At 35.1% G+C, this 16826-nt stretch overlaps 3 protein-coding genes across 8 annotated transcripts; 2 read left to right on the forward strand and 1 right to left on the reverse strand.

The window, feature by feature from the left end:
- The first annotated feature begins 82 nt into the window (after positions 1 to 82).
- Positions 83 to 6297, forward strand: LOC111301567 (fimbrin-1-like). 2 transcript variants are annotated; one of them, XM_022897338.2, is made up of 16 exons: positions 83 to 130; positions 284 to 344; positions 846 to 1074; positions 1206 to 1376; positions 1618 to 1856; positions 1965 to 2136; positions 2224 to 2262; positions 2420 to 2491; positions 2605 to 2721; positions 2875 to 3086; positions 3462 to 3617; positions 3974 to 4173; positions 4810 to 4967; positions 5052 to 5148; positions 5304 to 5395; positions 5686 to 6297. In XM_022897338.2, exons 3-16 carry the CDS (start codon positions 988 to 990, stop codon positions 5953 to 5955), a joined length of 2082 nt encoding a protein of 693 aa, XP_022753073.2. In that variant the 5' UTR covers positions 83 to 130; positions 284 to 344; positions 846 to 987; the 3' UTR covers positions 5956 to 6297. The 2 variants fall into 2 exon arrangements, with proteins under 2 accessions (XP_022753073.2, XP_022753074.2); XM_022897339.2 differs by lacking the exon at positions 284 to 344.
- A 751-nt stretch (positions 6298 to 7048) lies between these two features.
- Positions 7049 to 15498, forward strand: LOC111301568 (DNA topoisomerase 1 alpha-like). Of its 3 annotated transcripts, none has more exons than XM_022897345.2 (17): positions 7049 to 7226; positions 8086 to 9305; positions 9528 to 9722; positions 9871 to 9951; positions 10214 to 10273; positions 10390 to 10484; positions 10589 to 10745; positions 10824 to 10949; positions 11560 to 11640; positions 11871 to 11961; positions 12043 to 12176; positions 12606 to 12674; positions 12769 to 12858; positions 13225 to 13328; positions 13416 to 13584; positions 13661 to 13748; positions 15263 to 15498. In XM_022897345.2, the coding sequence occupies exons 2-16, from the start codon at positions 8130 to 8132 to the stop codon at positions 13727 to 13729; spliced, it is 2697 nt and encodes an 898-aa protein (XP_022753080.2). In that variant the 5' UTR covers positions 7049 to 7226; positions 8086 to 8129; the 3' UTR covers positions 13730 to 13748; positions 15263 to 15498. The 3 variants fall into 3 exon arrangements, with proteins under 3 accessions (XP_022753080.2, XP_022753079.2, XP_022753078.2); XM_022897344.2 differs by lacking the exon at positions 15263 to 15498 and adding an exon at positions 13887 to 14146; XM_022897343.2 differs by lacking the exon at positions 15263 to 15498 and having other exon boundaries at positions 13661 to 14146.
- Positions 14494 to 16776, reverse strand: LOC111301898 (cell division protein FtsZ homolog 1, chloroplastic-like). 3 transcript variants are annotated; one of them, XR_016328036.1, is made up of 6 exons: positions 16258 to 16776; positions 15835 to 15915; positions 15490 to 15719; positions 15251 to 15391; positions 14811 to 14956; positions 14494 to 14638 (listed from the first exon to the last, which is right to left on the reverse strand). XR_016328036.1 is itself a non-coding variant. In XM_089744375.1 (5 exons), the coding sequence occupies exons 3-5, from the start codon at positions 15613 to 15615 to the stop codon at positions 14939 to 14941; spliced, it is 285 nt and encodes a 94-aa protein (XP_089600501.1). In that variant the 5' UTR covers positions 15616 to 15719; positions 15835 to 15915; positions 16258 to 16776; the 3' UTR covers positions 14785 to 14938. The 3 variants fall into 3 exon arrangements, 1 of the variants encoding a protein (XP_089600501.1); XR_016328037.1 differs by having other exon boundaries at positions 14494 to 14689; XM_089744375.1 differs by lacking the exon at positions 14494 to 14638 and having other exon boundaries at positions 14785 to 14956.
- Between the last annotated feature and the right edge of the window lie 50 nt (positions 16777 to 16826).

Here is a 16826-nt window from a genome sequence, read left to right on the forward strand (position 1 = left end):
GTGTCCACACATTTTACCGACGTGTCAAACAACCAAAGCAAGTCAATTGTCTTTACAATACCCCAAACACCCAATTCTTAGCAGAATCAAATCTGTTTCAAAGCCGGTCTTGCTCTTTGCTTTCTTAAATGTAAGAACTAAAAACTGTTTTTCTTTTTTTTTCACTTTGCTCTTCTCTGAAGAAAATTTGATCCTTTCTCTCTATATAATCAATCATATAAATGTACATTTGTTAATTCTTTAAATGGTTATTTTGTTGTGTAAATTTTGATGACGTGTGAAGTCAAAAGCTTTAAGGAACTGAATTCGATTATTGAAAACTGGAAAATCTTTGCCTTTTACAGGTAAGTGTTTCTGGGTTTGCTTTGTTTTTGTGTTTTCTTTGTTGGATTATCATTTTCTTAATTTTTCTTTTGAGTTTTCTTTGTGTTTCTTTTTTCTTCTATGGTTGGTTGTTGCTGTTGAATTATCTTTGTTTGCATTTTGGTCAATGAGGTTTTAATTTTTTTTTTCATTTTTGGAACTGAAAAATGAAGCAAGAGTTATCTTGGTAATAGTTTCTTGGATTTCCACCTTTTTTGATTCTTTTGGTGATTGATAAAAGCAATCTGTAGGATGGTTTGATGATGGCTTCTTGTTAATATTTATGTTTATGCGATCTAAAGTTGAGTTATGGATTTTGATTTTTTTTATTAGTTTTTATGTGTTAGGGAGGAAGATAATAGATTTTCATGATTAATATAAGTTAAAAGCAATCTATATGGATGGTTTAATGGAGGGTTCTTGTTATTTTTATGTTTATAGGATCTAAATCTGAGTCAATGATTTGGTTTTCTGTTTTTTAGATTCTAAGCTTAAGGAAACTTGGGTAATTTGGAGTGTAATTTGAGTCCTACATTGATCATTGGATTCTGGATTCCGTTGGTGTAATTTGGAGAAGAAATTTTGGATAGAGATCTCTTTTCTATGATCGGATAATCTGTAGATATGTCTAGTTTTGTCGGTGTTCTTGTCTCTGACCAATGGCTTCATAGCCAATTCACACAAGTTGAGCTTCGTAGCCTTAATTCCAAGGTAAGCATACTTTGTTCCCTCCTCAACTTATTGCTTCAAGTATTGCATTATCATTCTAGTTTATTGTTAATTTTTGTGAATGTAATTTGATAAAATTTTAACTATTTGTTTTTTTTACATATGATTTCTAGTTTGTTTCAGTAAAGAACCAAAATGGTAAAGTTACAGTTGGAGACTTGCCACCCTCGATGGTGAAATTGAAGGCTTTTAGTACTATGCTTACTGAGGACGAGATTAGGCAGATATTGAGCGAATCCTATAGTGACATGAGCAATGAGATTGATTTTGAAACATTCCTCCGGGTGAGTCATATACACCAGCTTGTGCGTGCTCTTAGTTGTATTCAATTTTTCTGTTATTAATGGTGTAGTATTGTAGCATACACATATGGGAAGAAAAAAGGAATCATTGCTTCAGTTAAACTTATATGGCAGTTTACATTCTATTATGTTGCATGCAAGTGGGAATTATAGGCTAACTTTGGGTGATACTGGAATTAGTTAAAGGGGGCTAACATTATGATTGGTTGCATGGAACGAGCAGGTGTATTTAAATTTGCAAGGTCAGGCTACAGGAAAATTGGGTGGTCCGAAGAATTCGTCATCATTCCTAAAGGCCTCCACAACCACTCTTCTTCACACAATTAGTGAATCAGAAAAGGCCTCTTATGTTACACACATAAACATCTTTCTTGGGGATGATCCATTTTTAAAGCAGTTTCTTCCGCTGGATCCAGCTACGAATGATCTTTTCAATCTTGCAAAAGATGGAGTACTTTTATGGTATTTTTATGGGGTCTGCGTCATTGTGCATTTGCTTTTCTTTTCTTTTCCTACAAAAGCTGGTACAGAGTGGTGACACTGATTCTGTTCGGTCTTGTATTCTTGCAGTAAGCTTATTAATGTTGCTGTGCCTGGAACAATAGATGAAAGAGCTATCAACACAAAAAGGGTACTTAACCCCTGGGAGAGGAATGAGAACCATACCCTTTGTCTCAACTCTGCAAAGGCTATTGGCTGCACTGTGGTAAACATTGGCACCCAGGACTTGGTGGAAGGAAGGGTTAGTACAGCTAAACAGATTCCATATGAGTTAGAATGAAATATTCTGAAAATCTGATGGTTTTCATCTTGATTATTTGTATTGTAGCCTCATCTCTTACTTGGGTTGATATCTCAAATTATAAAGGTAGGCATCTAAATTTCATCTCTACTAATTTTGTGCAATTACTTTTATAGGCTTTAAACTGTCTTGATAGGCTGAGAAAAGTACGATGCTAACATGAGACATGTTGTTTTCTGGTACTCTTTTTCTAATCTCTACATACTATCTTTGACAACTGCAGATTCAACTGTTAGCAGATCTCAACCTTAAGAAGACACCTCAGCTCGTGGAATTGGTGGAGGATAGTAATGCAGTAATATATCTCTTTATCATGTGATTGGTGTTTAACTAAGAATATATTCATGAAATAAACATGTTTTAAACTAATGGACTGAGTGTTTCCTTTTGAATTATTGTAACTTGCAGGATGTTGAGGAACTTATGGGGTTAGCTCCTGAGAAAGTTCTACTAAAGTGGATGAATTTCCATTTAAACAAAGCTGGCTATGAGAAAACCGTTACAAATTTTTCTTCTGATGTGAAGGTATTTGACTATGTTAATATTACATTTAGTGGCAAGGGTAGGATTAACTGATAAAATGGATTGAGGTGGATGCTTATACATCAATTAGATGATTGCTCTATTTTGCTTGCATTGATAATTTGATATGTTTTACTTATTTTCTTATGCGTGCAGGATGCAAAAGCTTATGCTTACCTGCTTAATGTTCTGGCACCAGAGCACTGCAATCCATTGACCCTGGATGCTAAGGATGCCGCCGAAAGGGCTAAACTGATACTTGACCATGCACAGAGAATGGGCTGCAAGCGGTATTTGAGTCCAAAAGACATTGTTGAGGGCTCAACAAACTTGAATCTTGCATTTGTGGCTCAAATTTTTCATCAAAGGTGAGAAGCCACAAACCTTGCATTTAAAAAAAATATTTTTATTTTAGTAGTATTTCTCATAGAAACCTGTTTTCTTATCAAATCTGGAGCTAACTCCTCTAAGATGTTAGCAAACTCTTTCACATTACTATTAGTTCTCTGCCATCCATATATATTTTTTAGAAAGATTGGGAGAAATTGCTATGATTTGATGTTTAAACAGTTTGGCGATGGTGTTTTTCAGATGGTTTGCTTACAAGGGTTTTCCCATGCCTTCAATCCATTATCATGTTGGTATTTTAGATTATTTAGTTATAACATTAAGTCTGCTCTTTGCTCTATAAATGCTGCCTCTAGTTTTATAATTGAGTAAGAAAAACATGTGTGCTTTTGCAGGAATGGCCTGAGTATAGATAGCAAAAAGATTTCTTTTGCAGAAAGGATGACAGAAGATATGCAAATTTCCAGAGAAGAGAGATGCTTTCGACTGTGGATCAACGGTCTTGGAATTGAGAGTTATGTTAATAATGTCTTTGAAGATGTCAGAACTGGGTAAGTCTTGCTCTTCACTGATGTAGTTAAAATGCTTGATTTCCATGCATTATCTCTACTGTAGATTTTCAACAAACTTACAAACAAAAGGTTATATTAATTGCCTGGTTTTTTGAAATCCTTCTGAGAAAGTTGAAACCATGAAAGCATCAGGCTAATTGTTTGTCCTTTCTCCTAGGGCAAGAGCATGCATACATTTTTCATGTCCAAGCTGGCTCTTTTTGCATATGTTTCAACGGTTTCAATTTCAGCTTCTTTCTGTCATATTAATTTATGACAATCTTTGAAAGGTCGCATCATAGTTTTGTAATTCCAATATTTCAACTATCAACATAAAAAGCTTGATTTTGATGCAGATGGATACTTTTAGAGGTGCTTGATAAGGTTGCTCCAGGATCAGTCAACTGGAAGCATGCATCCAAGCCTCCAATTAAGTTTCCATTTAGAAAAGTGGAAAATTGCAATCAAGTAGTAAAGATTGGGAATCAGTTGAAATTTTCTGTTGTGAATCTTGGTGGAAATGATATAGTGCAAGGAAATAAAAAACTCATAGTTGGTAATCTCCTGTCTTGTTTTCTCTTGATTTTATATGATTCCCTTCACTGGTTGGCATTTTTTGCCTCCATTACTTTGCTTTACACTCATAAGGATTTTTTGATAAAAAGAATCTACATCAGGTGCAAATTGACTACCTCTACCTGAATGAAAAGGCTGACACGTTGCTTTTTGTATTGCGATGTATCTTTGTTTCTGCTTATGATTTGATTAAGCTGATGTTTTTATCTGCAATTAATCCTTCATGTGAAGCAATGGCAAGCAACATGAAAATTTTAACTCTTTACAAGTTCTGAGGTTATACTATTGGATTCACCTACCCAGTCCCCTCCCTCACCCCTGTCCACTTTTCAGAATGAAACTTCATCGATACACTTTTTGGTCCTGAATATGCTATCATGTCCAAAAGACAGTTGATCTTTCTTCTTTCTGTTATTGATAGAAAATTCTACCTGGCACTGAGCTTTCATATAAAGTTATTGGTTCATTGCTACTTGTATTTGCAAAATTTTATATTTATCATTCATTGAACACCTAGCTGAATGTGTATAACTTTTTGTCGTTAATATTGGCAAAATTTTGATCATTGTTGAATATTAGTTGTCCAAATGCTCAAACTGGATCACATGTGTTACAGCTTTCCTATGGCAATTGATGAGGTTTAATATGCTTCAACTTCTGAAGAGTTTGAGATCCCGCTCCCGAGGAAAGGAGATAACTGATGCAGATATAATAAATTGGGCGAACAGGAAAGTCAACAATACAGGGAGAACTGCTCAAATAGAAAGCTTCAAGGTTTTGCAATGATTGACATTTTTCTAACCATCAAATGTTGTAAGAGTTAAGACTAATGATTTATACATTATTCTAAATTTGCAGGATAAGAGCCTTTCCAATGGACTGTTCTTCCTTGAACTTTTAAGTGCTGTGGAGCCAAGAGTAGTCAACTGGAACCTCGTAACCAAAGGCGAAAGTGGTAACGATTAATTGCTAACTGGAATTATGTTTTGACTGGATTATTGGTGATGTTATTTATACTTAGAACGAGCAACTAAGTTCTTTTACCACTGTCTGAGAAAGCGCCGAGATTGAGCTGAACTTAACAGGTTATTTTCCCTGTTGGAATTATAGATGATGAGAAGAGGTTGAATGCAACATATATCATAAGCGTGGCTCGAAAGCTTGGGTGCTCCATTTTCTTGTTGCCTGAGGACATCATGGAGGTAAGGGTGCAACTGTACTATGTCATTTGTTGCTTCATTGCATTGTCAGATTGATGCATTATTAGTCTCTGCAACTTTGGCAAGTTACTTGAAAAACAACAAATGTAAATAACTAAAATGCATGAATTATTGCTTCCATAGGCGCGCAAGCCACATTATGAATCTCGAATTCACATCTTTACAACTAATAGGAATTAGGAAATGGATTAGATCTCGGCTTGTCGCATCAATTTTAGATATTGCAAGCTTTTCTTGAGTAAATTGAAAATGTAGAGTTTTTGGTATGGCAGGTAAACCAGAAAATGATCCTCACTTTAACAGCCAGTATAATGTACTGGTGCATTCAACATGCAGTGGAAGAGGGTGAGACAACTCCGTCGCCTGGTAATGGCAACGGTAGCAGTTATTCATCGGATGCATCTCCAGCACCATCCATTAGTGGTGAAGACGAAAGCTCCTCACTGAGTGGTGAAATCTCAAGCTTAACCATCGATGATACTGCCTCGGACATTACAGTCTCATCATCTCAATTTGAGAGTGAAGATACTACCATTGAATAGGGCATATGGAATGGCAAACCATGTACCTCCATATGGTTGCAGTTAGGTGGAGATCATCCCCATCAAAGTAACAGCAGATGTGCATCAACTCATCCTACTAGACCCTGAAAATATTGTTTTCCTCTCATTTTTTTTTCTCTTTTCAGAAGTAAAACATAGGAAACAGAAAAATCTCTCCTTGAAACACTGTAAAAAGAAGAAACAAATCTGAACCGGCTACGTTTTGCGGGAACATTTTTTTTGTTGTTTTCCTCTGTTTTTTAAGCGGTTCAACTGTATTTTAGATGATATTCTTTGACAATAACAGCATAAATGTTACAAATGGTATACTCTTACTGTGAATATTGTTCACAAATGTGTTTTAACATTTGACCATAATATTTTATTATGAAGATTCCAACTCTACTCTTGGTTTTAACATTGTATAAATGATATATGAATACCTATAAATTATATGAGTTAGATTCGAATAAAATTTAAATTTGATTCAATAATTATCGAGTTGATTATTGAGTTGAGTTTGAATAGTTCAATTTATTAAAAAAATCGATTTTTAGTATCTTAATATTCAATTTGAATAATTTACGAATCTAATTAAATTTTTAAATTTAAATATATATTTTTATTTTAATTAAAAAATAATTATTTTACTATTATATATCAATTTGAGTTTAAATTTGAGTTCAAACAAATAATTAAATTTGAAATTGAACTTGAGAATTGAATTCATTTTTATTAATTTTAATTAAACAAATAAGAATATTCAATTTTTTTTTTGAGTTAAACTCAAACTTAAAAATTAAAATTTGATTGAACTTCGTCAAAATTTCGAATAATATATTTTAAGTTAAATTCGAATTTTTTACTGTTTCAACTTAATTCAACTTAATTCGATTTAATTGTCTCGATAGTTAAAATTTTTGACAACAAAAAGAAAAATAAAAAAACAAAAACCAATATTGGCCCATAGGCAAAACCAGTAGGCACAAATTCTCTTTCAGTAGCCCAAAAATATGAAAGCCCGGGGCCCAAAGCTTGACCGTCCCATGCCCAAGAACAACTACTAGTCCATGTTGCAATCAGACTTAGAATCAGGGAAAGAGAAGGAAAACAAAGGAAAAAAAAAAAAAAACCCAGAAACAGAAGAAATAAAAGAACAGAGAAAAAAAAAAAAGAAAACAAAAATTAAAGCAACATAGAAGAAAAACGAAAAACAAAGAAGAGGTGAATCGATCTACTTTCTAACAAAGCTTTGATCTCCTGTTTCAAAGGTAACTCCTTTTTCCCATTTATTTTAGCGTTTTTTTTCATAGTTCTTTTCCGTTTAGGGTTTCTTTTGCTCAATTATTAATCTTCTGTTTTCCCAATTGCTTAAACATTTTAAATTTGATAACTTTTTTTGTGAATTGGGTTGTCTTCAGCTCACTGTTTTACGCTTTGAGTTAAATTTTTAAGCAAAAGGCTCTTTTATACGTAGGGAAAAGAAGCAAGGTATTTAGCTTTATTGGTTCTCCTGAGTAGAAGCTTCAATTGGTCTATTTTTATTGCTTGGGTTTATGCAAGTTTTTGGCTAATTTTTGACATTGTAAGTTGGATAGAAGGTTATTAGTTTGATCTTATTGCTGACTATTTGCATGTTTAGACATTAGGGTTTAAAGGAAAAATCTTCTGTCTTTTGTGGGTTTTTGATGATTGGGCTAATTATTAGTCTGTTTTTTGAATTTGGGGTGTTTGGGCTCAATATGTAGTTTGTTTGGAACTCTTGGTTGTTTTTGTTGTATCTTGTTTGAGCTTGTGCTGGTATCATTCTCCATTTAATTCAATTACTGGATGGTTTATGAGGGTTTTATGGATAAGCATCTAGGTTTCAAAGAAAAAAGCTTTATATTTTTGTGGGGTTATGACAATTCTGCTAGTTGTTGGGTTGGTTTTTGAATTTTAGGTATTTGGCATAATAGGTATTGTTATATGGTGGGATTTGTTCGAGGTTTTTCTATTGTTTTATTGGTTTGTTAATTAGCTTGTATTGTAATTATAATCTGTTGAATTTAATTAGTTGCCGGTTTATAAGGATTTTGGATGGAAAGTATGCATTGTTTCCAAAAGTAATCAGAGTTCTGTTTTAATCAGATATTTGATTTGACATACATGCCAACACAGTCCGTGGTTGGATAATGGCTGTTGAGGCTCCTGCAAAATATGTTTATGATTTTGACGATGATGACGACAATCAGCCTTTAGTGTTCAAGAGGAATAATACTTCATCTTCTAAGCATAATCAGTTAAACTCGGAAATAAAGAAGGCATCTTCTCAAAGGTCTGATGGGCAATCTGGGAGGCAGGCCTCCGATGTACGAGCTCCCAATGGTCAAAGTTCGAGTGCCCAGAGGAACAACACAATCCCATCTTCTAAGTCACCTCTTGTGAAATCTCCTATTTTGAGCCCAAAAGCATCAACATCTTCTGCCAAGGCCTCACCAGTGACAAATTTAAAGGCATCAACTTCATTAAATGATCAGTCAAAACAAGCATCGAAGCAGAATATTTCAACTGCTGTCAAGGAAGAGAAAAGCCTAATTAAAGGTATCACTGAAACAAACAGTGATGATGATGATGATCTAAAACCTTTGAGTGCCAGGCTTAAGGGGACCTCAAACCAAAGCAACAAGGGGGCGAGCAATTCTCATACTGACCAATCACAGCGATTGGTGCCAAAGATTGAAGTAAAAGGATCTGCTGAAGATCCAGATGATGATGCTCCTTTGTCTGCAAGGTTCAACATGAAGTCCAATACTGGGACATCGAGTAGTAAGCCGTATGATTCTGATGAGAAGAAACCTCTGGCTTCTAAAATTCAGCAGAATGGTTCCACCATGAAGGACAAGCAGCAAAAGTCTTCTATGTTACCGGGTAAGAGACCACTTGACAAGGGAAATTCCTCATATCAGTCTTCAGCTAAAAGGCCAAAGATTTCAGATACACCTACAACAATGAAATCCATGCAAGTAATGGTGAAAGCAGAAAAGGCTGATGAAGATGATGATCATATTCCAATTGCCCAACGAATGAAAAAGTCGACTCCATCTGACAGTAAAACTTCATCTATGAAGCAAAAAGCGACCAAGGTTGTATCTTCTTCATTTAAAAAGATAAATAAAAAGTCGAAGAAAGAGTTGAAAAATTCTAAATATATTAAATCGACAAAAGTGTTGCCTAGTTCTGGTGATGGGCAGAAAAAGTGGAGTACCTTGGTTCACAATGGTGTCATTTTTCCACCTCCATACAAGCCTCATGGGGTTAAGATGTTGTATGATGGGCAGCCAGTTGATCTAACTCCTGAACAGGAGGAGGTCTCTCTCTCTCTCTCTCTCTCTCTATCTATCTATCTATCTATCTATCTATCTATATCTATATATATATATATATATATGTATATGCTATAGCGGTTATATGTTATTGTATTTTGACATGTTTTTGGAAAGACCAATGTTGTTATTGCAATTACCTGGAAGGTTCAAAGTTCTCATTTGACTTACTGCAAGATGTTTTAACCTGATCTTTTGATTCTGCAGGTTGCAACAATGTTTGCAGTGATGAAAGATACAGATTACATGAGTAAAACGCAGTTCAAGAAGAATTTCTGGGAGGACTGGAGTAAATTACTGGGAAAAAAGCATACCATTAAGAAGTTGGACAGATGTGACTTCTCTCCAATATATGAGTGGCATTTGCAGGAGAAAGAGAAGAAAAAACAAATGAGTTCTGAAGTAAGTTGGTTGAAAATAATTTTTGGCTTCAATATATGCAATCACTTCTGGTACTATATCTGTTGTAGAACCTACATACCTTTTCACATCATGTTCCTTCAAAGCAAATTCTGGAAAATATCATTAAGCATGGCCACTGTTTGTGTAGGAGAAGAAGGCTTTGAAAGAAGACAAGTTGAAGCAGGAGGAAAAGTATATGTGGGCTATTGTTGATGGTGTCAAAGAGAAGGTGAAGATTTAGCTTCAATATAGAACTTGATTTATCCCTTTCAAAACTTCTTTCATCACTTCTTGATTTAATTTAATTTATTAATGCTTGTCCTCATTGTACCCTGGTTTTGGAGAGTAATATTAGATATATATGACTTTTTTACCTCCTCTTCCACCAATCTCCGCAAGATCTATTAAAATTGAACTACTCTCTTTTGAGTTATTAATTACTCTGTTTCTTATGAAGTTCTCGCTAATTCAGATGATTGTTTTAATTGCAGGTAGGAAATTTCCGAGTTGAACCGCCTGGGCTTTTCCGAGGTCGCGGAGAGCATCCAAAGGTATTGTTGACATGCTTGACAACTGTTAAGCTGTAGAAAATCATATGCTTTAGTCTAATAATTGAATTTTCAGGATTCTTATATAATGTTCTTTTAATTTTATTGTTGCTTATCAGATGGGAAAGTTGAAAAGGCGTATTCGTCCAAATGACATTACTATTAATATCGGAAAGGATGCCCCAATTCCAGAATGTCCAATCCCTGGTGAAAGGTTAAGAGAGAGAGAGCATTCATTTTCTAGAATATATCAAAGGATTGGAGGTTATTTTCAATTTGGATTATCTTAACTTCCAGATTTTTTTGTTTGCTTGGCAGATGGAAAGATATAAAACATGACAATACTGTCACATGGTTAGCATTCTGGAATGATCCCATTAATCCAAAAGAATTCAAATATGTATTTTTGGCAGCTAGCAGTTCTTTGAAGGGGCAAAGTGACAAGGAGAAATATGAGAAAGCAAGGATGCTGAAGGTAATAAGTGATATAATGGTGCTTTTTAGTTTTTATTTAATGAAACATGTATAAATGGACGTCTGTGCTTTAATGCAGGATTATATCAAGAACATCAGAGCAGCATATACTAAGGATTTTACAGCTAAAGATGTTATGAAGCAGCAAATAGCAGTTGCTACCTATCTTATTGATAAATTAGCTCTTAGGGCGGGTAATGAGAAGGTATCATGTGTACATATTTGTGTTTCTTTTGACTTGTATACAAGAACATTAACTTTTGGTTAGGATTGAATTGAATAGAGGAAACAGATTGTTGGAGCTGGTGTAGTTTTATTAGGCTTTTTGTGTTGGTCAGGTATTATATTGGTTGTCCTATATCCATTCTGCTGATGTTTATGAAAATATTGTGGCTGGTCCTGGTAATAACGAAAGGGCAAAGTGGGTTGTGTCATCCACTAAATTATTTGCAACTGTTCGCTGTCCTAACTTTTTTCAGTTCTTTTTGGCCTCTCTCTTAACTTTTTAACTCTTTCAACTTCAAATCAAATAATTGTGCACATCCTTGTGTTTGGTTTATGCTGTGTTTAATCTAGGTTTTTGCTTGTTAGTAATCTTACATAGTTCTTCTCTGTGTCAGTTGAAACAATGTCTTCTTAAAAAATAATTGGGACTTAGAATGAGTTAGGTGCTTAGGTTGAAAGATGTTGATAGTCAATTATTGATCTGTTGTTGTTCTTGAAAGTTGTGGTCGGGTTCTATAACCTTTATCTATGAAGGAGGTTTCAAGCAATTCTTTTTGGGTATTCTTCATGGTATGGTTGGCCACCTGCAGGATGATGATGAAGCTGATACTGTTGGTTGCTGCACACTTAAAGTAGGAAATGTGGAGTGTATTCCTCCAAATAAATTGAAGGTATGGTCAGTTTATGCTCCTAAGAAGAGATATTCAGTATTTCTTTTGTACTAAATTTGGTAACTGGAGTGGACTCTAAGGCTTGGCAATTGTAAACTTGCTAGTTTTTGTTGGTGTGCAATTAGTATTAGTGCTTAGAAATTGTTGTGTATAGAATTCTATGGCAGCTAGTCACTCACCTGCTGGCTGATACCGGTGTTAACATTTTTGTTCTTGTTTTAATCCTTTAGTTTGACTTCCTCGGTAAAGATTCGATTCAATATGTGAACACAGTGGAGGTTGAGCTTCCTGTATACAAGGCAATTGGACGGTTTCAAACTGGTGAGTTGTGATTACCCGTGTTAGGATTCATATGTTGGTGATATGACTTAAGCCAAAGATTATGATCTCTCTTTTATGCAGGGAAAAGCAAAAGTGATGATCTTTTTGACAAGCTTGATACAAGTAAACTAAATGCTCATTTGAAAGAACTCATGCCTGGGCTTACAGCAAAAGTATTCCGTACCTATAATGCTTCCATTACATTGGATGAGATGGTATGTTGCAGCCTATACGTGACACATGCATTTTATAACACGCATGTAGACATGTATGTTGTGGATAGCCAAGTTGCGAGTCATCAATTATTATGTGAGACAATTCTATTGGACCAGAATGGTTATAGCCATATATAAACAATTTCTGAGAGCTTTCAAAGTAGTGGACAAACTTTGTGAAGTAATATATTTCATGACTCTCATCCTGTTTTTATATTTGACGTTTGAACTAGACTATGACTGCCAATACTTCCATGGAAATACTGAGTTTATATTTTGAACTAACATCTTTAATGATAGCATAACATTGCTTGTTGGGTAATTTGCGGTTTTGTAGTGTCTCTATACTTGTGTGATTTGGTTGGATTAAATTTTTAAAATTTTTGTTCAAGTTTATTCTTATTTGGATTTTCTTGGGTCGGATGACAGTTAAATAAAGAAACCAAAGATGGCGATGTGGCTGAAAAAGTAGTTACTTATCAGCATGCAAACAAAGAGGTAAGGACCGTTTCTTGCTAGATGTTAACCTAATGAAGGAATCTATTTTATGTTACCTTTCTGGCATCCAGAATTTTGATTGTTCTTGCTGCAGGTTGCAATCATTTGTAATCATCAGCGTAGTATCTCAAAATCTCATAGTGCACAGATGTCAAGGTTGACTGAGAAAATAACAGAACTCAAGGTAATAATTCTTTCTAGAATTTTCTTGGAAAACTTTGACGGATTTTTAATTAGGGTCTACTGTTTGGGCACTAGTGCTTTGTCGATGTGGAAGGGTGTAGACCAACTAGCAGATACTAATGGATTCTGTGCTTGCTCCTTCTGCATGTTCTGTCCATTCAGGCCTGTCTTTGCTTGCATTGATGGCAAGACTGTTGCCACATTTTATTTAAAATTTCGTTGACTCCTTGTCGGGGCTTATGTTGTTTCTACTTCATGCACTTAGGATATGTTCTGCATAGTGGTTTCAAATTTAAAAAATTTCTCCTCACAATTTGGTGCCTTTCCATTCCATCCATTGGGCTAACCCTTTTCTTTATGCTTGTAGGGTGATCTAAAAGAGCTAAAAACTGATTTGGACAGGGCTAAGAAAGGGAAGCCCCCCTTGAAGGATGCTGATGGGAAGCGAAAGAGGAACTTGGCCCCTGAAGCGTATAATAGCTTGTTCCCTTTTTCTTAAGCCTATTATACAACTTTTCCATATGTGGCACTTCCATTGATTCATCAACTTATATGCAGGTTAGGGAAAAAGATAGCTCAAACAAATGCAAAGATTGAGAAGATGGAACGAGACATGCAGACTAAAGAGGATCTAAAAACTGTGGCATTGGGCACGTCCAAAATCAATTACCTTGACCCTAGGATTACAGTTGCATGGTGCAAGCGACACGAAGTTCCCATTGAGAAGGTAAACAGTATTTGCTATAATTGTTGGGATGCTGCATTATTAAATTGGGGTTCATTTCTTATATGTTGCTTCACAGATATTCAACAAGTCTCTTCTGGCAAAGTTTGCTTGGGCAATGGATGTGGATCCTGAGTTCAGATTCTGATCATCCAAAGTTAACCCAGGTTGGTGCCTTGAAATTCTTACTCCCACCGCTGGCCCCCAAGGAAAAGATGGGGATAAAGGAACGACCAACCCCTCTTCTTCAAACATCATCCATTTTTCCATTAAAGTCAGTTACAATTTTTTTTTTTCTGTTTCAGTGGAAAATTCATGTTATCTGCCAATCTAATCTAATCAAGGGCTGGTTAGCTCATTTCTTTTTCCATCCCCTCAAAACTGTTCCATGTTGGTAAAAGAGTTGCAACAAAAATTGTTTGCTTTAACTACTTAACACTCCATAAACTAACGTTCAATTATGGAGATACATTGGAGAACGGTTCAAAAACAGAGTTGATTTTATACTTTCCTCCCCGAGATTCCTTTTGTTATTACTATAATCATGTGGAAGATACTGCTTATGTTACATTTCTGGTAATTCTGTTATGAATACTTTTGTTGTGAAAATTTGAAACCTGTGTTATTGCTCATGATCCATGAAACATATCTGAATTGAATGAGGTTAAGAATTTGATTAATTCTAGAACTCAAGGGTCAATCTATCCTTGGATTTAAGTTATAAAAGAGAACCATAAGAATCATCCTTGGTTACCATTGGAAGTTCTTTCTCAATTCTGAGACATTAGGCCATATGATTCATGCAATTATCAAAGCACTTTCAGCATTATAGAATATGGCAGAAAAATTTTACTAAAAGAAAGATGAATGTACAGAAGCAAATGGCATCTAATGCTCGTAAGCTTCAAGATCTTTACACAGCTAATTGCAAAAAGCATGAAGAAAGAAGAGATCAAAGAAATTAGGTCAGCCTACGTGGAGATGATCTAGTAGTGTCTTCTGAAATGACTGTGAGAAGCCTGTAGCAATAATAGTCACATGGATCTCCCCAATGTAGCTGTCATCCACCACAGCAACAAATATGACGTTAGCACAAGGATCTGCCAAACTTGTCACAACCAACAAAAAAAAATGTAATTCGGAATGCACGTCATTTCCCATAAAAACAACAAGATAGTTTCGCATCAAATCATCAAACAAGAAATCAATAGCTCCTTATACCAAAGTACCTGAGAAACCAGTAGCTGACTGAATTGATGATCCAATTAGGGGAGCCAAAGTTGCTTGTCCAGCTGCTTCTTCCGCACGGGTTTAGCTAGAGAAACTCCTACACCAAGCATTGCAGTTCCAGAATCTCTCATGACTGCCTTAACATCTGCAAAATCCACATTCACCAATACGGGCATTTGCAAAAGGAAAGGCAGAAATTCAACAAGACTATGCTGAAAACCAGAAAATACTTTATAGGAGAAACAATCATTAAACTGAGTTCAAATGGCTTCATAATTTTTGCATCATTACATATCATTCAGTAGTCATTGCATAACCAAGGTCATGCATGGTTAACTGGAATGGTTATATAGAATCTAAACCTTCTTGCAGTCCATTCTAATATGTAGCTTGGCATATGATAGAATCTGACCGTGATTATATCTGAAATCCCTCTTACCCCTTGGCACAGAACATCATCAGCTAGAAGAAAACCATCTTGCAGAGGTGTCTGCTCATCAGCAATATCAAGCAGTCGGTCATTTGGAATCACTATGAGAGTATCCACATTCTTTTGCAACTTTTCAGTAGCCTCCATTGCCTGCAAATATAGAGATATAAGACAACTATTTTTACTATGATTTCAAACCATGATATCTTCCACTATCTAGAGCATTGTAAGAAGTTAAATGCAATTACCTGCATGGTTCTTTTACGTCCTTCAAAGCTTAAGGGATGTGTCACGATACCAACAGTCAAATAACCAGCCTCTTTTGCTATCTGGGCAACTACTGGAGCAGCACCTGACCCAGTGCCTCCACCCATGTCAGTGGTTATAAAGACAAGACCTGAGCCTTTAAGAGCATTTGCAATGGCATCTCTGGACTCCTCTGCAGCTTGTTCCCCCAAAAGTGGATTTCCACCAGTGCCTGAATTTCACTCAATGGATTCACATCATTAACAAATATAAAGCAAAGTAAATAGCCATACAAAAAATCATAAAAAAGAAAAGATTTTTTTCTTGATCAAACAAGAGTACCAGACCTAGTCCACGAGTAAAAAGCTCTCCAATTTGAAGAGGGTTCTCTGCAGCAGATTGTAAGTAATACTCATAGAAATCAACACCTAATTCAAAAACAAAGCACCATTATATACTAATGAGAAACACTGATTACCACAAATGGCACTGAACTTTTACAAAGTAAAACTTGAAATTGGCTTCAAATAAAACAAAATAATTGAGAGAGCAAGAGCTTATATTTCCCAACTTCTCATGGTAAAAATCAGAAGCCATCAAATGAAAATGCAGGTAAAACCCACCAAAAGAATCACTTTAAAAAAACTTTCAAGTTTCAGAGTCCAAAAAATTAGGAAAAAAATCCAGCAATTAAGAAATAAAACCCAGAAAAATTCACAAAAATTTTCGAACTTTAAGCAAAACCCAATTGAGAAAAGCTGAAAACCAACCTGTAAACCGCTACCAATCATTCGATTAACAGCATTGTTACCACCTTTATCTTGGCAGTTTCAATTGAAGAAAAACAACAGTTTATCGCTTAAAAACGGTGATGCGACCCCAAAAAGTTTCTTTTCAATGGCTTTTTTGAAGGAAAGAAAAATGGCTTTGAAGATAACAACGAAAAAAACAAAGTTGTTGATACTGAATCCTTTGGGTTTGCCACTTGAAGTGTTGCCATTTTTGGAAAAAAAAAAGTTGCAAAAATGGTTTTGCTTTATAAATGTTATTTTCTGGGATTTGATTTGAATGGAGAAGGGAAGAGAAGTGCTTTTAGGGTTTTAGAGAGATTTAAATAACATTTTCATTGTAGTTTTTGAAAATTAGATGTCACTTTTTTTGGCGGTCTCAGCCTCAATATATATAAAAAAATGTATAAAAAATAAAAATTATTAAGTAATAATTTGTATTAATAAATTAAATATAAAATATATTTTTTATTTTTATCATTTTTATACACTGAACTCGTGAAGGACATTGCTGTTTTCCCATTCAACTTACTCTTGCTACAGTTGCCTAG

This window comes from Durio zibethinus, chromosome 15 (assembly GCF_047325235.1).
Source record: "Durio zibethinus cultivar Kanyao isolate XHJ-2024 chromosome 15, ASM4732523v1, whole genome shotgun sequence".
Classification (NCBI taxonomy): Eukaryota; Viridiplantae; Streptophyta; class Magnoliopsida; order Malvales; family Malvaceae; genus Durio; species Durio zibethinus.